A 21930-nucleotide genomic window follows, 5' to 3' on the forward strand; every position below is an offset into this window, starting at 1 on the left:
TCCGTGTCTTTCTTCCTTGGGCCTGTCTGTCACCACCACCAGAGTGCTTTAAGACACCTGGCCGGGTGGCTCAGTGGGTGGAGTGTCGTCCCGTACACCAAAGGTGGCGGGTTCAATTCCCAGTCAGGGCACCTACCCAGGTCTCGGGTTTGGTCCCTGGTCAGGGTGCCTACAGGAGGCAACTGATCCATGTCTCTCTCCCTTCCTGTCTCTAAAAAAAAAAAAAAAAAAAATATATATATATATATATATATATATATATATATATATATCCGCGGTGAGGATTTAAAAAGATAAAAAAAGAGGAAGCTGGATTGTAGTCACGTGTATTCGATCAGTGCACATCGGGTACATACAAAGTCGTGTGCACACTAAGCTGCGTCAGACACAACTGTGAAGGTGAGTCTGTTACTGAGACCAGTCCTGGGGCCAGCAGGGGGTGGGGCTGGGAGTGAGCTGGGGACCCACAGGGCATGGAATGAAAATTCGTGTGGTCCAGGTAGAAAGGTGATTGTCCTGAAAACTTCAACTGCTTCACAGCTGAGGAGCTGTGGGCCCCGTCCGGGTGCGGGAACGCCAGCACCTGGCAGCAGCTCCGAGGACCAGCGGCCGGGGCCTCCCAAGCAGGGAGGCAGTCACACCTGAAGGCCCAGAGGAATGCGTGACGGGGGAAGCCCTCTCTTAGGTCATGTGACGACACGGGGCCTCTTGGCCTTGGGAGCAGGTCTCTGGCTGCATCAGGACTACACACACCTGCACTTGGCTGCTACTCCTCACACTGACTTTCCTGAAAGCTGTGCTGACTTGCCAAACCCTCCCCCTTGAGTAGCCGACACGGGTCACGCCTTCCAGTGGCCTGTCCCTGGCTTTTAGGCTTCAGCTCAGCACACCTGGCTGCAGCGCTGGGTCCCCACCCCAGGGTGCAGGTGGGCTCCCTGCTGTGCTGGGTCCTGGCTGCCTCTGGGCTCTGCAGGTCGGAATGGGCTGGAGGACCCGTTCCCTCCCCTCCACACCTGACTCTCAGGCTCCTGGCACTTCCCCTGGGCCTGGTGCGGACGAAGATGGTGGTGAGTGCGAAACACTCCCTGGATGTTGAAGATTGGTGCACAAAGAATGGAAACAGCACAGCCACTTCTATTTTGGTTACATGTTGGAATGATAGTGTTTTGGATATATTGGGTTAAATAAAACATCATTAAATTGGCTTGGCTGGTGTTGCCCAGTGGTTGAGCATTGACCTATGAACCAGGAGGTCATGGTTCAATTCCCGGTCAGGTCATATGCTGGGGTTGCATGCTCGATCCCCAGTGTGGGGCGTGCAGGAGGCAGCTGATCAATGATTCTCTCTCATCATTGATGTTTCTATCTCTCTCTCCTCTCCCTCTTTGACATCAATAAAAATGTTTTAAAGGAAGATTATTAAATCGAATTTCACCTGTTCCTTTTCACTTCTTTAAAATGTGTTCACTAGAAATTGTAAAACCACCCGTGTGGCGGCAGGTACTGCCATTTGCCCTGCTGAGAAGGCAGGCCGCCCCAGGAGGAGTCACAGCCTCATCGCGGGCCCCCTTCCGCCGAGGGTGCGGTGGGGCAGGTGACCCTCGGCAGCGGTGTCCCCCTCTGCCCCTGCTCCACTCCCGAGAACTCGCAGTCTCACAGCTCTGCCTCTACCCTGGGCTTTCGCCTCAGAGTCTGGGTCCGGGTGGGAGACAAGGGGATTGAAACAGAGAAATGAAGTATCAGGAGGAGGCTGTTCCTAATATCGCTCTGCTGGCCTGCTCCTGCTCCTGCTCCCCAATGGGCCAGAGGCCCCCAGCCACACTGCTACAGCCCACTCCGGCGCCTGCTCCAGCTCCTGCTCCCCAATGGGCCAGAGGCCCCCAGCCACACTGCCCGCTCTGCTGTGCCTGCAATGAGCTTCCAAAGGTTGTCTTCGGGGCCAGTACCATCCACACACGGAAACATGGCGAAGTGTATTTTCAGTCACTAAGCTAATTACAGCCACAGGAGACAGCTGAAATTTTTATTCTTTGCTTTTACAATAGAACCAAAGGAGTCAACTTAACAGCTAATATTACCCGCTACTTTCTGCAAACAGTCGTTTAACCATACTCTACCAACAACAATAGCTTACCAGTGATCATGGAGAAGTTAACTGGATAATAGAGCTTTCCCACAATTCAAATAGAAACACCTAAGAAACTAGATACATTTCAGTCCCACAACTCAAGACGCTACGGATGGAAGCGCGGCCGGGGCGCCCGCTGTCCCTCGGTGTCCGGGCGTTAGCCGGGCTGATAACCCCTCGGCCCTGGGACACGCCCGCACTCAGATTCCGTGGGTGTTCAGGGTTCTCTCGAGATCTAAGGGTGTATCTCAGCAGCCCACCTGGAGACGTCATTTCTAAGAATTTGGGGGAAGTCGTTATGGCTTTTACGCAGAGAAGCCTCCGGAGGAAACTCCCCGAGGGGCTGAGGTCAATAGGGGTGACTCCTCTCCGCCCAGTGTCCCCACCAGCACTGGGTGTGGGTGCCGAGGTGCCCAGGCTCACGGGAGCCCATGCTCCCTCCTGGCCCCGCCATGTCGTCAGTCACGCCCCTCCTCACACAGGGGCTGTGGATGCCAAACCCTCCCAGACTAAGCCCCCGGGTCCCCTGGCGCAGAGGGAGCGCCCCACCTCGATGGTGCAGCTGTGGACACAGACCGGCCCGGTGTTCCTTAAAGCAGCCTCCTCCTCCATGGATCCCCGGAACCCCGAGCGCAGACCGGCGGCTCCCCTCTGCTCCCCACCTTCTCCTCTACTCCATCTTCAACCCTTTGGACTTAAACTCGATGTGGAGAATCTGGGACAGGCACCTCCCGAACTCCTCCAGGACCATCTGCTGGGCCAGGCACTCCGAGCAGCGCCCCTTCTCCGCCTCCTCGCCCTGAGCCAGCAGACAGGCGCACGCGGCTTCCACCACCTCCCAGGAGATGCACGAGGACCGCCTGCAGAGACACACAGTCAAGGCCACGGTCAGAGGCCCGGCTGCTCCTAAATGCCGGCTGTGTTCAAGGGGACCGGCTTGTCATGCATTTCAGACTGTCACTGGCAAAACCAAATGCTGTCTTCCTGATACTGAAAGCTATTCACTAGAATAACATCGAGGATTGCTTTTAGAAGGAAAATATAGAGGAAGGTAAATCTGTCAGCTTCTTGACATCCCTCTCGTGGTCGATTCTAAGTTTCTCAAAATTAGATCCTCACAAACCCAGAGGCCTGGGCTCTGGTCCAGCCCGTGGCTGGGCAGGAGGAGCAGCTGGAACCTCAGACAAGACCAGTCCCTGCGGACAAGCAGCCTGGGTCCCAGCGCCGTGCAGGGCTGCGCAGCCCTACTGGGCGCCTGCCTCCCCCACAGGTGCGCATGGGACTGGGGAGCCCTGGTGGCTCTGAGGACTCCCTCGTCTGTCACCCCTGGGGTGCGCTTGCTCTGACTGCCCAATGGACCCTGAACAAGGACCTGCAAGACGCTGGGCTGTGTCCTGCAGGGGCAGCCACGTCCCCAGGAGCTCAAGGCCTGCTCACATTGAACAATTTGTTGGGTTATGAAAATAGAGATAGATGTTGGGACTGGATAGATGTTAAAATCTCTCCACAGCCCTAGCTGGTTTGGCTCAGTGGATGAGCCTTGGCCTGTGGACTGAAGGGCCACAGGTTCGATTCCGGTTAAGGGCACATACCCGGACTGTGGGTTCAGGCGTGCAGGAGGTAGCTGGTCAATGATTCTCTCTCTCTCTCTCTCTCTTCCTCTCCCTTTCTCTCTCTGAAATCAATAAAAATATATTAATAAAATAAACATACTTTAAAAAACAAAACAAAAACCTCTCCACAAAGGTAACACGCAAGAACTGAGTTGAAGGTGAGAGAACAGGGCTGCCCAGGGCGGAGCCATTACACTGAGACCAGAGTCCACGGCTCGGAGCCCTCGTCACTCTCCATCGGACACGCGGTCCCTGGGGAGGCTGTCACACTGTCCCCTGCAGTTTCACAGAGGACTGGGCCACGCCTGGTCAGCGTCCACTGACAGTGATGCCACCTCTGATGTCTCTAAGCAAAGAAGCATGAACGTGGCTTTTCAACAAAATAACATTTGAACGCAAAGGCGTTTTTTAAATGGATGAATCTAGTCCAACATATAGTGAAGTTATTATTCCGTCTTTGAGACCCACGGGGACCACCATACGGCCGCAGAATAATTAATGGGAAAAATCCAACTACATGGGCTCATCGCGCTGGGGCGGCCCTAGCCTGCGCCCCAAGCATCTCTCCGCTACCACCACACGGGGACGGCGACACGCGGCTCAGAGGTTTGCTGTCTGGACGCCAGGCCCCCGCAGCCCGAGGCCAGTGGCCTGCTGGTGGCTCCTGCTCGGAGGACAAACAGGACAAAGCAGCGGGGCCTCTGAGGACAGTGTGGATCCAGGGTGAGTCTGGAAGGGGGGACGGCACCCTCGTCCAATCCCTGGCGCCCGCCCTGCAGACAGTCACGTCCCTTCCAGTGAGTGAATGAACTCCCTCAGATTAGCCCCGTTCCCCGTCAGGAGGTCAGTTCCGAGCACCTACCTCTCCTTCCTGAATCTGGGTAGTCCTGACACGTGATGGCTGCCTTCAAAACTGCCAGCTTCCATGTAGTTTGGCACGGCCATTAGCGTTTTTTGTTTGGGGCTTTCTTCATAGTTTTTGCAGCCAGTGCATTTGCAGATAGAGGAGCACATGATTTTGGCCTGGAAATAGAGAATTGTCCTACAATCCGTCCAGAACAAACTCCGTTTGGACCTTCAATAGCTTTATGTTTGCGTGTGCACGTAATCTGCAATTTTCATACCAAAAGCGCAGGAGTGAGAGGAGCCCGTGGCGGTGCCGCTGTAGAGGGGACACGGTGCGCTGACAGGGGGTGGGGAGGGCTTTGGGAGGCTGGGCCAGTGTGGGTGGGGTCCCCAGGGGGCGCTAACTCTGGTTTTGAATGCAGCTGCGTCAGCTGGTTACACAATCCCAGCTCGGTTCTCACCTGGGCCGCAGCTGAGGGCACCTCGTGCTCCCACTGCGGCAGAAGACGGGCGGGCGGAGGAGTCTGAAGCCGCCGGCCGGCCTGCGCTGGGTGTTCTGGGGCAGGCTTCCTCACTCCCAGTGGGTGGACTTTATTCCTTGTTACACGGCAGTGTTGCACCCCGGGGCAGGGAGGGGTACCGGCTGTGTCCAGCAAGCCTGGGTGCAAGCCCCTGCTCGTGCCCTGGGACACTGGGGTTTCCAGCTTCCTCTCTGCCCAACCCTGCCATTGCCCTCCGTTCCTTCCCACTCAGAAGGTGTCCGGTGGGTTTTATTCTGCACCTCTGGGTGTTTTGCATAGGAGGTTTCTCGGGATTTTTAGTCACTCTATAACGCCAGGGACTACAGGTCCCCTGCACCTCATGTGGCCGTGGCTGGGCAGGCACGTGGCTGACCCAGCGTCACCCGGCAGCCAGCAGGGCGCAGTGAGGAGCAGGGAGAAGCCACAGCGCCTGGATTAGGATTCCTATCTCTGCACCAGTTGTGACTGTATTTTCAGGGTCCGCACGGGGTAAAGGTGGGGGGACGGCTAGGTCTGCTTGCCGGACCTTCCAGCGCCTATCTCCGAAATCAGGAGGCCTTTCTTATGTCTGAGCTTTTATGACAACTTTTTTAAAACGAAGCTCACAGCCCTGGCCCATGTGCTCAGCGGTTGGAGGTCAGCCCATGCACCGAAGGGTCGGGGGTTCGATTCCCTGTCAAGGTCATGTACGTGGGTTGGGGGTCCCCTCCCAGCCCCAGGTCAGCTTTGCCTGTCACTGGCTCTCGCTGTTCCCTGGAGGAGCCACAGAGAGAAAGGCACAGTCCTCCCATTCACTGGTTCACGCGCTGGGTCTCCTGCAGGCAGCCTCCCGGGCTCGCTCCCTCCCCCCCCACACCCCCGAGCGTCCGCGTCACATGTTGGCTGGGCTTTTGCTGTAGAACGAATGGCTGGTGAAGATGCCAAGGGGGTGGCTGTGTCTGGACTCATCTCCTCCCAGGGCTTCTCGCTGCTCTTCCTAAGACAGCGGGACCCTGGGGCTCTGCCATTGGCTCACTGCTGCCCAGCGCCGCGTTCCCCATCTCCCCGTGGGACCGACACAGCCACGTGGGGTGTGCGCACGACTGCTGCCCTGGCCTCACAGATGCAGAAACTGAGGCGCCGGAGGCTGCATAGCAGACGGCACGTGGTGGCATCGACTGAGGCCACCGAGCCTGGGTCTCGGGCGCTGGGCTTGCTGTTCTCATGCAACTCAGCTCCTTTTCTCCGGCTTGTTTGCATGTCCTATCCATCTACCTACCTTCCCTCTACATACAGATGTGCACATGTTCTTACTAACAGTGTGATCCGACGCTCTTCATAAACAGACACGAGTCACAGTCCCGTCCCGTCCGCAGGCTGGCAGCTGGAACCTGGGCCCCGGGACCTGCCGCTGGAGCGAGGCTGCGGCTGCATTTCCCTCCGAGCTGCAGGACGGCCAGGACTCTGAGCAGGCTGTCCCTGTGTGCCCCCCACAGGCCAGGTTAGAGGACGGCCCAGCCCCACGACTCCGATGGCGCCGGCCCATCGGCAGCCCCCAGGGGGACCTGTCCTGACTTGGGGCTTTGTTCCGCCTCTGCTGGAACTTCCCGCAGGTGGAATCAGGCAGCGTGTACCCTTTCCGCCTGGCTTCCTCCCGCAGCTGCACACAGCTCTCCTCCTTCCTGCCCCGCGGACGGCCAGCATTCCGGGTTCGCCGGCCCTCACAGGCTCACCCGCCCTACCATGGACGGACACTCGGGTCGTGTGCGGTCTGCGGCTGTGAGGAGTAAAGCTGTTGAGGGCCTTCTCGTAAAGGCTCTGGTGGACATTTCCATCGGCTGTGCTGTTAGAAGCTAAGACTGCGGGGCGAGGGCGATAGCACACGCCAGGGTCAGCTGTAGTAGTTGGTGCCAAACAACTCCCCACAGTGGTTGTGCCGGTTTGTATTCCTATCAGCACGCACGGGAATCCCACCACTCCTAAAATAAAGCTTCTTACGCTGCAGCCAGTGCCTTTACCCGAAAGAAAGTGCTGCTGCACTGAAGTCATGGGTGTCATCATTTCCAACAAGTGTGTCTCTAATTCAGGAGGGGAACTGGACTATTGCAGGAACGATGAACTGGCCAGCCATGGCGCACGGCAATCCCCGTCCGCGGCGATGGCCTCATCCGCTGTGCAAACGAGGCCCCGCCCAGCCTCACCGTCCTCCCTGCTCTGGGCACCTTGTGTGTCCACAGAAGGGGCGGCCTGCAGGCTCCCGCGTGTAGCCTCTAGCAAGCGGCCTGCAGGGCGGTGGCCCTTGAAGGAAGCCCAGGTTCTCCCCGGCACCCGGACGCCCTGGAGCACAATCAAGACATTCGTGATGGCCGAGAGCTCTCCCCCCTCCCCCCGGACAGTGGACTAGCCACACGTCTGCAGAGCACCTGCTCCAACGTGGGCCTCTGCTACATGTATGACCCCATTTCTCAGGGCAAGACAACGTGGACATGTGCGTGTTCTGGAATCAGGACCTTCTGAGACCTGGGCGTCCCACGGGACAGTCACGTTCGGTGTACATTCTTCAACACCCGGCTTTCCCCAAACTGAAGTGCAGCATCTCTGGAGCTGGCTCCTAGGCCTCCGATGCAGTCAGTGCTTCGGAGACGCGTTCACTGACGGGGAAGGTTCCTTACCTGAAGGGCCTTAAAGCGCTCCAGTCCGTGGCGGAAGGTGCTGCAGCAGGCATCACAGCTGCAGTTGCTGCAGAAGTCCCCGCTGGCAAAGCAGTCGCAGTACCTGGGGGACAGTCACACAGCGTGTCACAGGCCGTGGCCGAGTCAAAACAGCCTCCTGGAAATGTCCACGGATGCCCCCTTCCCCTGGCCCCATTGCTGCTGTCCCAGGAACACAGCAGGTTGGGGTGGAAACATGAGTTAATAAGGAGCCGTCTTCCCATCAGCTGACTCCACCCCTCCGCCACGGCAGGGGAGACCCCGACTGGGAGAGAAGACGCGGGGGACCCGGCGGCCGCACTGCTCTAGGCTTTGTCTTACTGTCTCTCCCGTCGGGTGCCGTGCGGGGGAGATGAGTGCTGAGGACACACGTGTGACAGGGTTCACACTACGCCCCTTACTCGCAATCAACCACCTCCTCCTTGGAAAACGGAAAGACCTCGTCACTGCGCCAGCTCCCAGCCGCTGTGGCACTTCCGGCTCCGGAGCCGCTTCCCCGCGGCACCCCCCGCTCACCGCCTCTCTCATCACTGAGGCTTCTCCCTCTCCCTCTCCCTCTCCCATTCTCTCTGAATCAATACAAACATATTTTAAAAGAAAAGTTTCCAGAAAAGCGGAAACTTCATGTTCTTTATTATAGTGTCATTACGTTACCAAAAATAACAGCAGCCACGATGCGTCAGAATTCACACCGATGCCGGTGCTGGTGCTCGGATCACTGGAAGGACACCGGTGGCGGACGGCCTCGTCGGCGTGATAAGCTAGTCGGTAAGTGAGCAGTCACACCCAGCCCTGAAGGACGACTGGGAGTGAATTCACCCATTCGCCGGCGGGCCAGACCCCGCGCTGACCGTGCCCACGTCCCCTACTCGGTAAAAAGCATCCGAACAGAGCCCCTTCCTGGTGTCTCAGACCCGGCGCGACCTTGTCTTGTGGAAATCACTAAGGAAGCTGATGAAGAACCTAAGAGGCGCGAGCTGTGGGCCGGGGCCGGCCAGAACGGAGCAGCAGCAATCCTTGACCGCCCCTCACCGCGGACACCAGGCCGCAGCACAGGGCGTTCAGGTGAAGGTACCCGCTGGGTCCGCGCAGTGACAGCAAGTCAAGTAATTATTTGCAGCAAAAAAATACGAACACAAAGCTCATGTTGTTCCTGGCACATCATTTATAACAGAAACATCTGTTATGACCTGTACAATTACTTCCAAAAAAGGAGACTGTGCTGAGTGAGAAAACCTGGCAGAGGCTGGAGAGGGGGAGGGCCCGGGAGAAATGGGCTGCAGGGAGGATCCCTCACCGGGGCTCTGCCCCCACGTCCTCCAGCGGCGCCCAGAGGGAGGGACGGGGCGGTGCCGTGGCTGTGGGAGCCGGTCCCCTTGGGGTCCTGGCCGCGCCAAAGCACATGGCAGCTCCCGGTGACAAGGAGGGGAAGAGTGTCTTTGGGCCCATGACCCTCACGGTGCTGCACAACCACACCTGCCCGCGGCCGGCAGGGCCACAGTGCGCTGTGCTGGCCGCGACCACAGGACCAGGACAACAGCAGCAGCGCCCCCCGAGGGGAGCCCGGAGAACAGCCTCGTCTTCCTCCGGGGCAGCAGTCGGCAAACTCATTAGTCAACAGAGCCAAACATCAACAGGACAACGATGGAAATTTCTTTTGAGAGCCAAATTTTTTAAACTTAAACTTCTTCTAACGCCACTTCTTCAAAATGGACTCGCCCAGGACGTGGTATTTTGTGGAAGAGCCACACTCAAGGGGCCAAAGAGCCGCATGTGGCTCGTGAGCCGTAGTTTGCCGAACACGGCTCCAGGGGATTAACTGAAGTTCTTCGACCGTCGGTGCTCACTCCTCACGGCCACGCAGCCTCCAGAACTGACTGGGGTCCCCTTGGCCTCTCCCACTGCCCGCGCCCGCCCGCCCGTGAACCTGTGCCCCTGGGCAGCACCGCAGGAGCCCTCCCACTGCCCGGGCTGGCCTCCTTCAGGCCCACGCACGCCCGGCCGCCTGCGGCTGAGTGTCCCGCACTCCTGGGGGCAGGACAGAGGTCTCCACGCGCGGAAAGGGCTGCCTGTCCACGGCTGGTCCGTGAATGTGAACACAGAGTTTCAACCAGCTGGGCTATTTACTGAGTTGCAATTACAGTCACCACTTGAAAATGGCCATCCAATCGGCGCTGCTGGAGAGCGGGAGGGACCTCGCGGGGAAGGCGCAACAAGACCACCACCCACACGGTAAGTCCTGCCACACCACTGCTTACGCTGGTGACAGCGAAACAGAAAGAGAAACACAACAGCTCACGTGAACCGATGTGAAACAGCCGAGCCTCCGACACAGCCCAGCGGCGGCGTGGGGCCGTCCCGGCGACACCACCCCCACGCACACGACCCTGTCGCGGCGCTGCTCCATCCAAAAGCCCTTTACTGATCATGAAGCCGCAGGAAAGCTAGTTTTTCCACTAGGAGAAAATGACAAATGTTCCCGAGAGAGCCTCTTATATTCTTGAATGAGTGACAGTGACGGCTTTGGTCCTTACCCAGCCAGAGTTATCCTGGGCGGTCCGGGGAGGGCTGGTCCCGAGGGCAGAGCAGGCCCCGAGGCAGCGGCCGGCTGGGCTCCGTGGTCCAGCTGCAGAGTCAAGCCCAGCATATTTTGAATTAGTGGATGTTTAAAAGTTCCTCCCAGTCAGCCCCTAACTACAGAGAAAAACAATCCTTTTTCTCCTCCTTTTACGTCACAATCCCTTTCCAACAAGTCTGGGTCTGTTAGCAGGAACGTGTCACAAGCCCAGAAGGCTCCAGCCCAGGTGGTGGCCACAACGGGGAGCTGAGGCCACAGACCCTGACTGGGGACCGGGGGAGGGGTCTGGGACCCAGGGCCAGGCCACCGACCAGCTGGCAGGCAGCACACACTGCGGTCAGCCGCTGGCCAGACATGGTATTGGACATCTTTTTCATTTTGTGAAATAAATTCAATTACCAATTTCTGTAAACTAAAAATGGCCATTATTATTATGTCCTTAGTATAACATGAGAGATCTTGATGTCTCATTAGCAGCCATTACTTATTCATCTATTCAAAAGGAGCATTTCATAGTCAACGTTAACAAATTCAAAAGCAGCGTGGTAACCTCTGCTTTACCCATGGCCTTGTCGCTCCTGCTTCCAGCTTATTTCCTTTGTTCCTCAGCAGCCCGGCTCCCAGGGAAGGGAAGAGCTAGCGAAATCGCTGACCTACTTTTCTCCCTATCAGAGCTTGAAGAAATGAAAAGTATTGGGGACATTTGGGTTTTGAGATTGTCTGTATCACAGCTACACATCCTCTCCTTGTCCCTCCCCTGAAAACTTGAAATTTAAAAATAAGCTTTACTTAAGCAGACAGTCTGGGAAAACACCATTTTACCCATCCTCCTCGTTGTCCCCCTTTCGCCTCTTTTTAAATTGTGTGTCACCGCTGCCTGTTGAGGCTCAAGGACACCAAGCAACCACCCTGGTCCAACTCCTCTGTGCAAAGCCTCCAACTTGCATGGGACTCGGTTTACAGGAGGGACGTGCCCGCGAGTTACTCCAGCCAACGCTTCCTGCCGTCCCAGACACCCGTCCCCACGTGGCTGTCCAAAGAGCTGCGCTTCTTTTGGAGAAAGGATCTCACGGGGTTGAGGCCATTCTTTGCACAAACCAGGTACAGCTTCTTTCCTCCCCTCTGCTTAGGCCCAAAGTAAAGCAGAGAAAAGGAAATGTCTTCTGAGTACCACGCAGGCAGCAAATCTAGGGCCACCTTTTGCGAGAACCCACAGCCTTCTTCAGCGGCGTCTGGCCACCCCGGACGGAGACAGGAAACCCACGTCACCTGGACAGCTGCAGGGATGCCCACGCTGCGGGTCCTCGAAGCTCAACTTGAGGAGCGAGGCTCTAACAACACTGGGAACGGGGGTTGGCAAGGAAGCAGGGGCTCCAGGGCTGCAGCCAACGCACTGCTGGGATAATTGCCCAGGTCCACAGGGGAAGAGGTCAGGGGAGCCAACATGGGGACAAGAGTGAGCACAGCCAAGGAAAGCCGGAGGAGCTGTGGTCTAGAGGGCATTTCTCATTCCAGAGCTCAGAGGAGGAAGAGCAGTGCAGCGTGGGCCTTTCGAGCTGAGGCAGCGAGGAGGGCTGGGGGTGGTGTGGGCGGCCAGGAGGGAGGAGGTGCAGGGCGGTAGGAACAGACTGAGTCGGGCGCTCACAGGACCATTAGACTCATGAGCATTTGCTGTCTCATTAGCAACCCTTCCCTCCTGGCTATTGTATCACTTGAGAAGCATTTACTCAACCAATGTTAACTCTAAACCCACGTGCTCAGAAACCTCTAGTCTGGTGGCGCTGACTCCTCCCTCTGAGACCCGAACTCCACACTCCCAGGGGCACGCAGGCTGCCCCCCACTCCCCTCTCTCAGCTCCGAGGACACGCCCCCTTGCCCGTGTTCAGGCTGAAGACCCTGGCATCCTTGGCTCAGCTGATGCCCACACCCAGCCTCTCACAAACACGGGCGCAGCCGTCGAGGTATCCTGAGGAGCTGCTACTTCTGGCCACCTCCACTGCCCCCCTACCTCCCCCCCCCCCCCCCCCGCCTGAGATTGTTAGGGCGGCCGTTTACCACTGGCCTTGCCCTCCTCTGGGCCGGCCCCTCTAAGCCCAGTGAAGAAGGCACAGCCCTTCCATCACCTTCCTCTTCCTCCCGCTCCCTCACCCCAGCCCCGCTGTCCTCCTGCTCTCCGTGCTGGGCCCTGCCTGGAATCTTCCTCCACGAGGCACCACATGGCTCCCTCCCTCCGTCTTTCAAGACCTTCTCAATGGAGCCAACGGGCCGCCTTCCTCCCAGGGACCCCCACGCCCTGTGCCCATCCTTTGCTGTCCTGGCGCACAGGGTGACTCCCTTATTGGGCCTGTTTGCTGTCTGTCTCCTGCAGGAGCGTAGAGTCCTGTGTCTTAGGTTGCTTTGTTTTGGGGGTTCACTTTGCGTTAGCTCACTAATGTAACCCAGGTGCTCAGACCTGCAACCCTGTTGAAGGGATTGATGCCCTGTAGTGCCAGGCTTGTTCCCGTTCTCAGTTTAGAGACAAAAGAGACGCACGAGATCCCTGCCCCTGCGGAGCTCGCGTCCCGGAATGGATGTGCAGACACACATGCGCACACCCCAAAACAGAGCGCGCTAGTGCTGTGCCGAGAACGGAAGGCGTGCGGTGACAGTGGATTATGGAAGGCTCTTCCGGGGAGGTGACATTTTATATTGGGAAAGCCCTGGCCGGGTAGTTCAGGTGGTTAGCGTGTCGTCTGGTTACACCAAGGTTGTAGGTTCACTCCCCAGTCAGGGCATAAATACGTGGAACAACAAATCAATGTTTCTCTCTCTCAAACCAATAAAAAATTTAACAAATACTTAGGGAAAAGATCATATTTGTCTTGTAGTTATATTTAATATATGCACACTATAGTGCGGTTATAAATTTTAAAAAAGCATTCTCATCACACTGAGGAAGGTGAGGATGGTCTAGACTCTAGACCAAGTGGTGGCAGTGCTGATGCAGGACCCCACGGGCAAGTTCAGCCAACGGGCGGAGGATGGTCTGAGGGCCCGGGAGAGGACAAGCCGTTTCACAGGGGGACAAAGAGCCGGGTCTTGGACAGACCCACCCCTCCCAGGCCTGTCACTGTGGGGACGGGGCTGAATACTTGGTAAATGGTTCACTGTGGACCTTTAAATGGAGGATAATTATATTTCCTGAGAAATTCCAACCCTGACCATCAAAATTTCAAGACAATAATGCCCAGTTGTTGTTTTGTTAAAACATGACTCACTTGTGTAATGAGATTCACTTTTGCTGGCACTGGCAAAAATCTTCCTACTAAAGTAGTCACTGGTTTAGGGACATCTGTAAGGAAGACAATTAGAATTAATTGACGCCATATATTGTCTTTCTTCCACGTGCACACAGAAGGAAGTTCAAGCATGAAAATGTATCATGGATTTATCATCATCCTCTTTGTTTTTTATCCTATAAAATTTTTCAAGTCAGTGTAAGTTTTTACTAATTACACCCTTTTTCTTTGCCATAGAGCTACTTTGCTTGAGCTCCAGGGATAGTCTATCCTAAACAATGTTGCATACCCAGTTTCCCAAACTGCTGGCTGAGGTACCCTGGAGTAGGCAGCAAACTCGCCAGCAAGTCGCCAGAAATTTTATTTTCAAAGCAAGCACAGCGACATCTGTTGGTCACCAGGTGAAATACTTGCCATTTATGTGTTTTCTTTCAGCTGGTTGCTAAGTTGTTAGGATGTAAATATTGATCAGGCTATTTAGTCCAAACTACCTGAGGAGCAGAGCTGATGGGTGTTTCTTGGGCCCGAGGGCACAGTGACAACCATTCCTGAGACACTAGGGCTTGGTGGGTCCCAGGGGAAGGGGAGATGTGCCTTCGTCTCCCGAATCACCCACCTGCAGCCTCTGAGTATGCTGCCTTAAGACTTAGGCCAGGATGCAGTTATTTCATGCTGATACTTAGTATGTGTACAGCTTAACAAAGGGGACTAGGCAAGGCAATCGGGGTCATCTGACAAGGAAGTCCTTCTGCGGATCTGAAGGCACTAGGGCTTGCCGCGGGCCAGAAGCGGGGGATTGGGAAAGAACCCCCTGCCTGTGTGAGGACCAGAGCAGCGCTGACCAACAGGGAACGGAGCCCGAAAGCTCCCCGCTGTGAGGACCATGCCCAGCCCTGCTCTGCACGGTGTGACAAGGCACAGTCCTGAAGGCCTTGCCTGTCCCTGGATGAAGGGACTGTCGGAGGGAAGAGGGTCACAATCTCTCTCTCTGCCCTGGACTCTGCCGGCCCATGGAAGTGACATCTGGGTTTAATGTTGATTTACATTATGGGCAGTGAATCATCCAGTAAGGGAATATTCTGGTTAAATCAAGATTTGGAGAAATGCAATTATATATACAGTCCACATAGAAATGCCCAGTTTTTAAGAATTCTTGTCTAACTTCTGTAAGCACAATCCTAGAGCTATGCCATTCAGTCTCTCTTTAGTCATGCATAAGGCATTACAGAATAATTAAGTACTTGCATATCGCTTATTGCTATTGTGCCAGTGGGAAGAAGTTTCTGAGTCAATGAATGTCAGATAGTCAGCATTTATGCTGTTATTTCAGAACTCCTGGGGATTATATGAAGGCATTCCCATTACATGCAGTTTATACCACACCTGAGGGCCACCCCACCCCCCCAAGCTGGGAGAGGCTGATGCTTCAGCCAGGCCCCTCCAGCACACCCGCCTGTGGGAGGAATTGCCACCTGTTAGGATGGCAGGCTGTCCACAGCGAGCGGAAGAAGGGGACGGCCACCCAAAATTTGAGACAGTCAATACAACGCACATAAATTGGTCTATAAAGATATTTTTCTATTCGTAGCTCACTACTATGGAGCATGGAGTTTGTCAAATTGCCTCCTTAATACCCTCACTGCCTATTTCACTTTTTTTTCTATATACAAAGCCCAACATGTTCACTTACCAACTTATAGATATGACATAATTTTTGAATTAATGTACTTTGTACCTGACTGTAGAGAATTGTTTTGGTCTTGATACTGAGGAACCAGATGGAGTGCTTTTAGTTCTCTCGCGCTCGAATTGTCTGTGCACAGCATCTGTGTCCCCCCTTTCAACTGACAGAGCACCTGGAATGAAAACCAAGGTCTCTCTTGTCAAAGCCGCCCCGGGGGGGAGGGGAGGCTCTTTCCCCTCCCACGTGGAGTCTGTGCTGTGAGATTCTTCCCCCCTCCCACGTGGGAGTCTGTACTTGCTCTTTAATAAATTTCCACCTTTGCTATATAAAAAAAAAAGTCGCACAGAAACTTCCACCGAGAACATAGCTTTAATCCCGAATTTACGTTTTCCTGGAAAATGGCAAACTGCCCATCTGTTCCCGATTTCCTGCCCGCAGCACGCTCTCTGAGACGCGTGGGTGGGCTCACCGAGGTCGCTGCCTCCTTCTCCAGGCCCCGTGAGCGCAGAGTGCACCGAGCTGCCCAGCCCCGGCCCCACTCAGAATCTTCTTTAATTTCATGACAATTGTTCTTTCCCGCCACCCTCATGTGTTACTAGTTAACATGTGGGATTTTTTAAAACATCTATTCATGTTATTTCCTACAAGCACAGCTTTAAAAGGTTAATCCGCCCTAGCCGGTTTGGCTCAGTGGATGGAGCGTCGGCCTGCGGACTCAAGGGTCCCAGGTTCGATTCCGGTCAAGGGCATGTACCTTGGTTGCGGGCACATCCCCAGTAGGGGGTGTGCAGGAGGCAGCTGATCGATGTTTCTCTCTCATCAATGTTTCTAACTCTCTCTCCCTCTCCCTTCCTCTCTGTAAAAAATCAATAAAATATATTTAAAAAAAAATAAAAAAATAAAAGGTTAATCCAAGAACTGGGAAATTCTAAGAAGCCACGGCAGTGTTCCTGGGCCTGGCCAGCCCTCAGGCCACCTGGCTGGGCTCTGACCAGCAATAAACCCTCCGTGAGGCAAGTGCCCGCCACTCAGGCATGTCGGTAGGCAGAGCCCGGCTGGAGCCCTCGCTGGTGGCCCCGGCCCAGGAAGGCAGCAGCGGTTTTGCCCACACAGCTTCCACCTCGGATGGGAAACCACAGATCCCGGCCGCTGTGCTTCTGCCCTAGGTGGCCTTTGGGCTCTGAGACAGGACAGCTCAAGCCTAAAGGGTCAGTGTCCCCAGTCACAGGGGAGCCCATGCTCCCGGCAGCGCTCCAGGCACCCTGACCCTGGACGAGAGGCCAGCATTCGTGTTCAGTGGGAGTTTATTTGTATCTGGAGGGTTAAATTATAGCCACTCACGTACACTCACTCACACACACATACACACACACGAGAGAGAGAGAGAGAGAGAGAGAGAGAGAGAGAGAGGGGGGGGGGAGAAAGAGAGAGAGAGAGAGAGAGAGAGAGGCACGGGGTGGACACCAGGCCTCTGTCCATCGAGCACCCGGGGCCTGACTCGTCGTCTGGTGTAAATGGAGGAGGTCCCGCCCTGCTCACCTGGTCCGTGTGTCCTGGAGAGGCTCGGCCCTCCTTCCCCGGGGGCCTGACAGAGAGGCGAGTGCCGCGCATGCCAGAGCTAAGCCGAGTTCATTCCCTGGCAAAGCGTGGGCTTAGGGCTAAGGCCTCCTCTCTCAGAGTAAAGAGCTGCGGGGGAGGGGGCAATCTGGGTTGTTGGGCTCTTTGCTCACGGAATGCTTGGGGCGGGCCCGAATCCTAGAGGCGCTGTACAGGCCGACTGTGTAACATCTGTTTTCTTAGCCATAAAATGAAGACAAAAATAACGCCCACCCTACAGACCTGAGAAGACAATTACAGGAAAGTAGCACAGAGACCACAGGTGTCACTGCCTGCCTGTCCGAGGGGAGTGTTGGTGGTATTAGGGACTTGGAGGTGGGCCGGGAGGGCAGCAGCCGCAGCCCTGCCTCCCACCAGCTCAGCCGGCTGCCGTCGGGCCCCTGGGTCTGCGCTGACGGATGTGACGTGTGGTCACTATCCTTAAAAACACAGCCATGTCCTCGTCCTTGTTGGACTTGCTACATCTGGTTGGAGTGAGAATCTTAGAGCTGGGAGGATTAGGCAGGCGCTAATGTCCCTCTGCATGAGACCACCAAAATGTTGATTCAACAGGTAAACAACGACAAACCACCAGTGCAGCTGGCTCAGTCATAGCGATAAAGGCCCAGCATTCACTCAACAGCCGCTCTCTCGGCAGGGTTACCATGGTGTTCGCGTCCTTCTGAGAGCCGCCCGGGGCGTCCTCGGCGTCCTGCGAGGACGGGAACTTGCAGGGCTCCTGGGACGGAGGGTTCTGCAGAGCGGCCTCCTCCACGCCCTCTCTCGGCACAGCGCCACCTCCTTCCTTCACTTCCACCTGGAAAAGCAGTCGCTGCTCAGAAGCCACGTGGGGGACATTGGGTGCAGCAGCTGCACAGCACAGAACATTCTCTGGGGAGTCACACTTGGCCCTTCTGCCTCCTTCCTCACCCTCTCTCCCTGCGGGCACAGTCGTCCCACCAGCCTCCGTGGGGCTGAGGGCCCGAGCCACCTGCCCGTGGGGCGCAGAGGTGTGATCTCCATGTGGCCCCGGTGTGACCGAGCAGACTCCCAGGCCAGTCGGCGCCCCTTGAGCTGCTCGCCATCCCCCACTCCACTGGAGCTGCCGCCAGCGGGACCGTCCTGAAGTGCCCACCCTTCAGTACCACCCTGAGAGCAGGCCCGTCGGCTCTGTGGAACGTTCTGGTCCATTGTTTGCTGTTTCCTCGCGAAGCCGGAAGTCCCTGCTGCTGTTTGGTAATATTTATAACTAGAGGCCCGGTGCACAGATTCATGCACCAGTGGGGTCCCTCGGCCTGGCCTGCGGGGATGGGGCCAAAACCAGCTCTCTGACATCCCTGAGGGGTCCCAGGTAGCGAGAGGGCAGTTCTTGGGTGATGCACCCCGGAATTGGGCTCCCTCCTCTCTGGTTCCAGGTGCATCACCGAAGAACCGCAGCTGCCAAGTCACCGCAGCTTGGCAACTCCTGCATTGAGCGTCTGCCCCCTGGTGGTCAGTGCACCTCATAGCTACTGGTTGGAGCATCTGCCCCTGGTGGCCATTATGTGTCATAGCTACCGACCAGACAGTTGAACAGAAGGTAGCTTACATCTACCGTATATAGATGTAACTTATAATGCGCTGCTAGCGATAGTAGTAAAGCTTTCCTAACTGAACAGTAGGACAACGTGAGTGTGAAACAGTGAGGGTAGGAATGACTGCCACCTTCGTGTCTAAGCTATGCTCTACACAACTGTCACCTCAGTGACACACCAGCAAATTGCCAAGAACAGGGAGAAATACCATGATATTACTGAAAATCAATAGAATAAGAAAAACACTAAAAAGTCTCAGTTTAAAAAATTACCGTCAGAATTGAGGGCTTTAAAATGGAGATACTTGGTAAATGATAAGAATGTAAGGAGGCTGCCCTCGGTTTTTCTCGGTGGTTAGAGCATTGACTTGCAGACCCAAGGGTCTCGGGTTCGATTCTCCGTCAAGGGCATGTACTTTGGTTGCAAGTTCAATCCCCGGCCCTGGTCAGGGCACATACGGGAGGCAACCAATTGATGTCTCTCTCTCTCATCGATGTTTCTCACCCCCCCCCTCCTTCTCCTTTTCTCTCTCTCTAAAAATCAGTGTGTGGGGGGGGAGAGAGATGAAAGAAAAATAAATAAAAATCAATAGGAAAATATCCTTGAGCAAGGATTTAAAAAAAAAAGAATGCAAAGAGGGCTGAAAACACAGTCAACCTAACTGTGCACCCTCCGCCCCCCACCCTTAAGCTCCGCCTGCCCAGCTGCCTATGAGACAGGGCAGGTAGTCCTTCAAAGAAGATGGCATTTGTATGGGAGCCGTGCCAGGACCAACAGGCAGAAGCTATCAGGGCAAGTTTGGCAAATGGACATTTACACCGTCTGAGAGGTTCTGGGGGAGACCTCCGTGCAAGAAAGGCTTGGGGGCTGCCTGCTCTGTGGTCCCTCTCAGTCAGATGGGACCTTTACACCAAGGAGCAGTGATCGGGCTAACATAACCCAAAATACCAGAAAGCAGAAATCCAAGGTGCTGCTGCTATGGCTTAGGGCCGTGGTCGGCAAACTGCGGCTCACGAGCCACATGCAGCTCTTTGGCCCCTTGAGTGTGGCTCTTCCACAAAATACCACGACCTGGGCGAGTCTATTTTGAAGAAGTGGCATTAGAAGAAGTTTAAGTTTAAAAAATTAGGCTCTCAAAAGAAATTTCCATCGTTGTACTGTTGACATTTGGCTTTGTTGACTAATGAGTTTGCCGACCACTGCCCTAGCTGGTTTGGCTCAGTGGATAGAGCGTTGGCCTGTGGACTGAAGAGGCCCGGGTTCGATGCTGTTCAAGGGCACATGCCTGGGTTGCAGGCTCGACCCCCAGTAGGGGGTGTGCAGGAGGCAGCCGATCCATGATTCTCTCTCATCATTGATGTTTCTCTCTCTCTCTCTCCCTCTCCATTCCTCTCTGTGTGAAATCAATAAAAATATATTTTTTAAAAATGAATGTGGCCCTAGCCGGTTTGGCTCAGTGGACAGAGCGTCAGCCTGCGGACTCAAGGGTCCCAGGTTCGATTCTGGTCAAGGGCATGTGCCTTGGTTGCAGGCACTTACCCTGTAGGGAGTGTGCAGGAGGCAGCTGATCGATGTTCCTCTCTCATCGATGTTTCTAACTTTCTATCCCTCTCCCTTACTCTCTGTAAAAAATCAATAAAATATATATTTTTAAAAAATAATGTGTTTAGTGAGGACAGAGCAGAAGATTATCCATGATTTTCTTCAGCAAAGGAGAGTAGTTAGCTGAGAATCGGCAGGAAATTGCCGTGCTCTATATGACATAGACTCGAAGAGCAGAGCATTCTAAATATAATTCTAAATATAAAGGGGGAGCCGAAACCGGTTTGGCTCAGTGGATAGAGCGTCGGTCTGCGGACTGAAGGGTCCCAAGTTCGATTCCGGTCAAGGGCATGTACATTGGTTGCAGGCACGTCCCCAGTAGGGGGGGGGCGGATGTGCAGGGGGCAGCTGGTCGATGTTTCTCTCTCATCGATGTTTCTGGCTTTCTGTCCCTCTCCCTTCCTCTCTGTAAAAAATCAATGAAATATATATATATTTTTAAAAAAGACCGGTTAAAAAAAAATATATATATATATATATATATATATATATATATATATATATATATATATATATATATATATAAAGGGGGAAGGAAGTAAAAGGCAAGAACATGGAAATTCAACCACGCCGCGTTTGTTTCCTCCAGTTACTCTGACAACCAGGGCTCCTTTCCTGAAGCCAGTGACAGCGCCCGGATGGTTACCCACTTTCCATCCTTTTCCTCTGTTGTCGGGCGCCCCCTGCAGGGCTAGGCCCGGTTTGAACCAGGGACCCAGGACATAATTCACCTGCAGGCAGAGTGGCTGGGCTGGCTGGTGTGTCTAGGGTTACAAAGGGGTGCGCCCTGTGTGGCGGGTCACCCACCAGGGATGGGGCTGACACAGGGACCTGCGGTGGCAGCCAGCGGTCTCCCCACCCTGCTCCGGGAGGGGGGAGGGGGTACCGTGCCCATTTCCGCCCCGGATCTTACTGGGATCACCCGGACGCCGGCGTGGGCGGCTCCGTCCAGGGCCCAGGCGCTCAGGGGCACGAGGGCAGGACTCCGGTGCGGGGTCAGCAGGGAGGACAGGAGGTGGACGTTGTAAATCGGCGGGGGCGGTGGGGCCGCGGGGAGCACCGCGTCCTCCAGGGGGTCGAGCTCGGCGAGACTCGGGAACTGGCCCAGGATCTCCTCCTCGTGGTCATCCACCAGCAGCTCCACCTTGACCTTGCTCCCGAAGTCCGCGCTCAGCGGGGGGTTGAAGGCGTGCAGCAGGGGCTCCTTGGGGCCCGCGGGGCTCAGGTAGGGGTCCTTGAACACGTGGAACTCCTCCTCCTCCGCCTTCACCACCGCCGGCGCTTTCAGGCCTGTGTTTTCCGAGACAAACCGACCCTCTGCGCCGAACAGGTCCGGCCCCATCTCATCTTCGGGACTGGACATCCCGCCCAGCAGGGGCGCCTCGTCCATGTTCCCGACGGGACCCCGCACCTGGCGCCAGGTGAGATCGGCAGAGCCGCGCACCTGCAAAGACGCGGCCAAGTAAGAGGGCGCTTCCGCACCGCGGCCCCCGGGCTGATGTGGGGAGAGGGGTCCCACCGTCCCGACCAGGGGGTCCAGCCGCCCCAGGGGTTGACCAGGGGCCCACCGTCCCCCACACCACCCCCCGCCTGCAGACCCGAGGCCGGGCCAGGGCCCTGGGAGACCCGACGGCGGCAGGCCTCCTCGGAGGGGCGCACCTGGCCTTGGGGTTGCTGGGGCACAGTGGTGGCGGTTAACGGTTGTGGAAGGGGGCGGGGTTGGGTTGGAGTGGGCGGGGCCTGGAAAGGGGCGGGGCGAGACACATGGGCGGGGATTGGAGGCAGGGTCCGCTGGTGGGTGGGGCGTGCGCGGGGAGGG

At 55.8% G+C, this 21930-nt stretch overlaps 1 protein-coding gene across 1 annotated transcript; it reads right to left on the reverse strand.

Moving 5' to 3' along the window:
- Positions 1-2286: 2286 nt before the first annotated feature.
- TESMIN (testis expressed metallothionein like protein) lies at positions 2287-21501 on the reverse strand (the record flags this gene model as incomplete). Its single annotated transcript, XM_079788294.1, has 9 exons — positions 2287-2403; positions 2791-2988; positions 4604-4764; positions 7760-7862; positions 10333-10424; positions 13635-13708; positions 15391-15511; positions 17600-17752; positions 21025-21501. The coding sequence occupies 8 exons, from the start codon at positions 21499-21501 to the stop codon at positions 2799-2801; spliced, it is 1371 nt and encodes a 456-aa protein (XP_079644420.1). The 3' UTR covers positions 2287-2403; positions 2791-2798.
- Positions 21502-21930: the final 429 nt, after the last annotated feature.

This window comes from Cnephaeus nilssonii (assembly GCF_951640355.1).
Source record: "Cnephaeus nilssonii genome assembly, chromosome: 13".
Lineage (NCBI taxonomy): Eukaryota > Metazoa > Chordata > Mammalia > Chiroptera > Vespertilionidae > Cnephaeus > Cnephaeus nilssonii.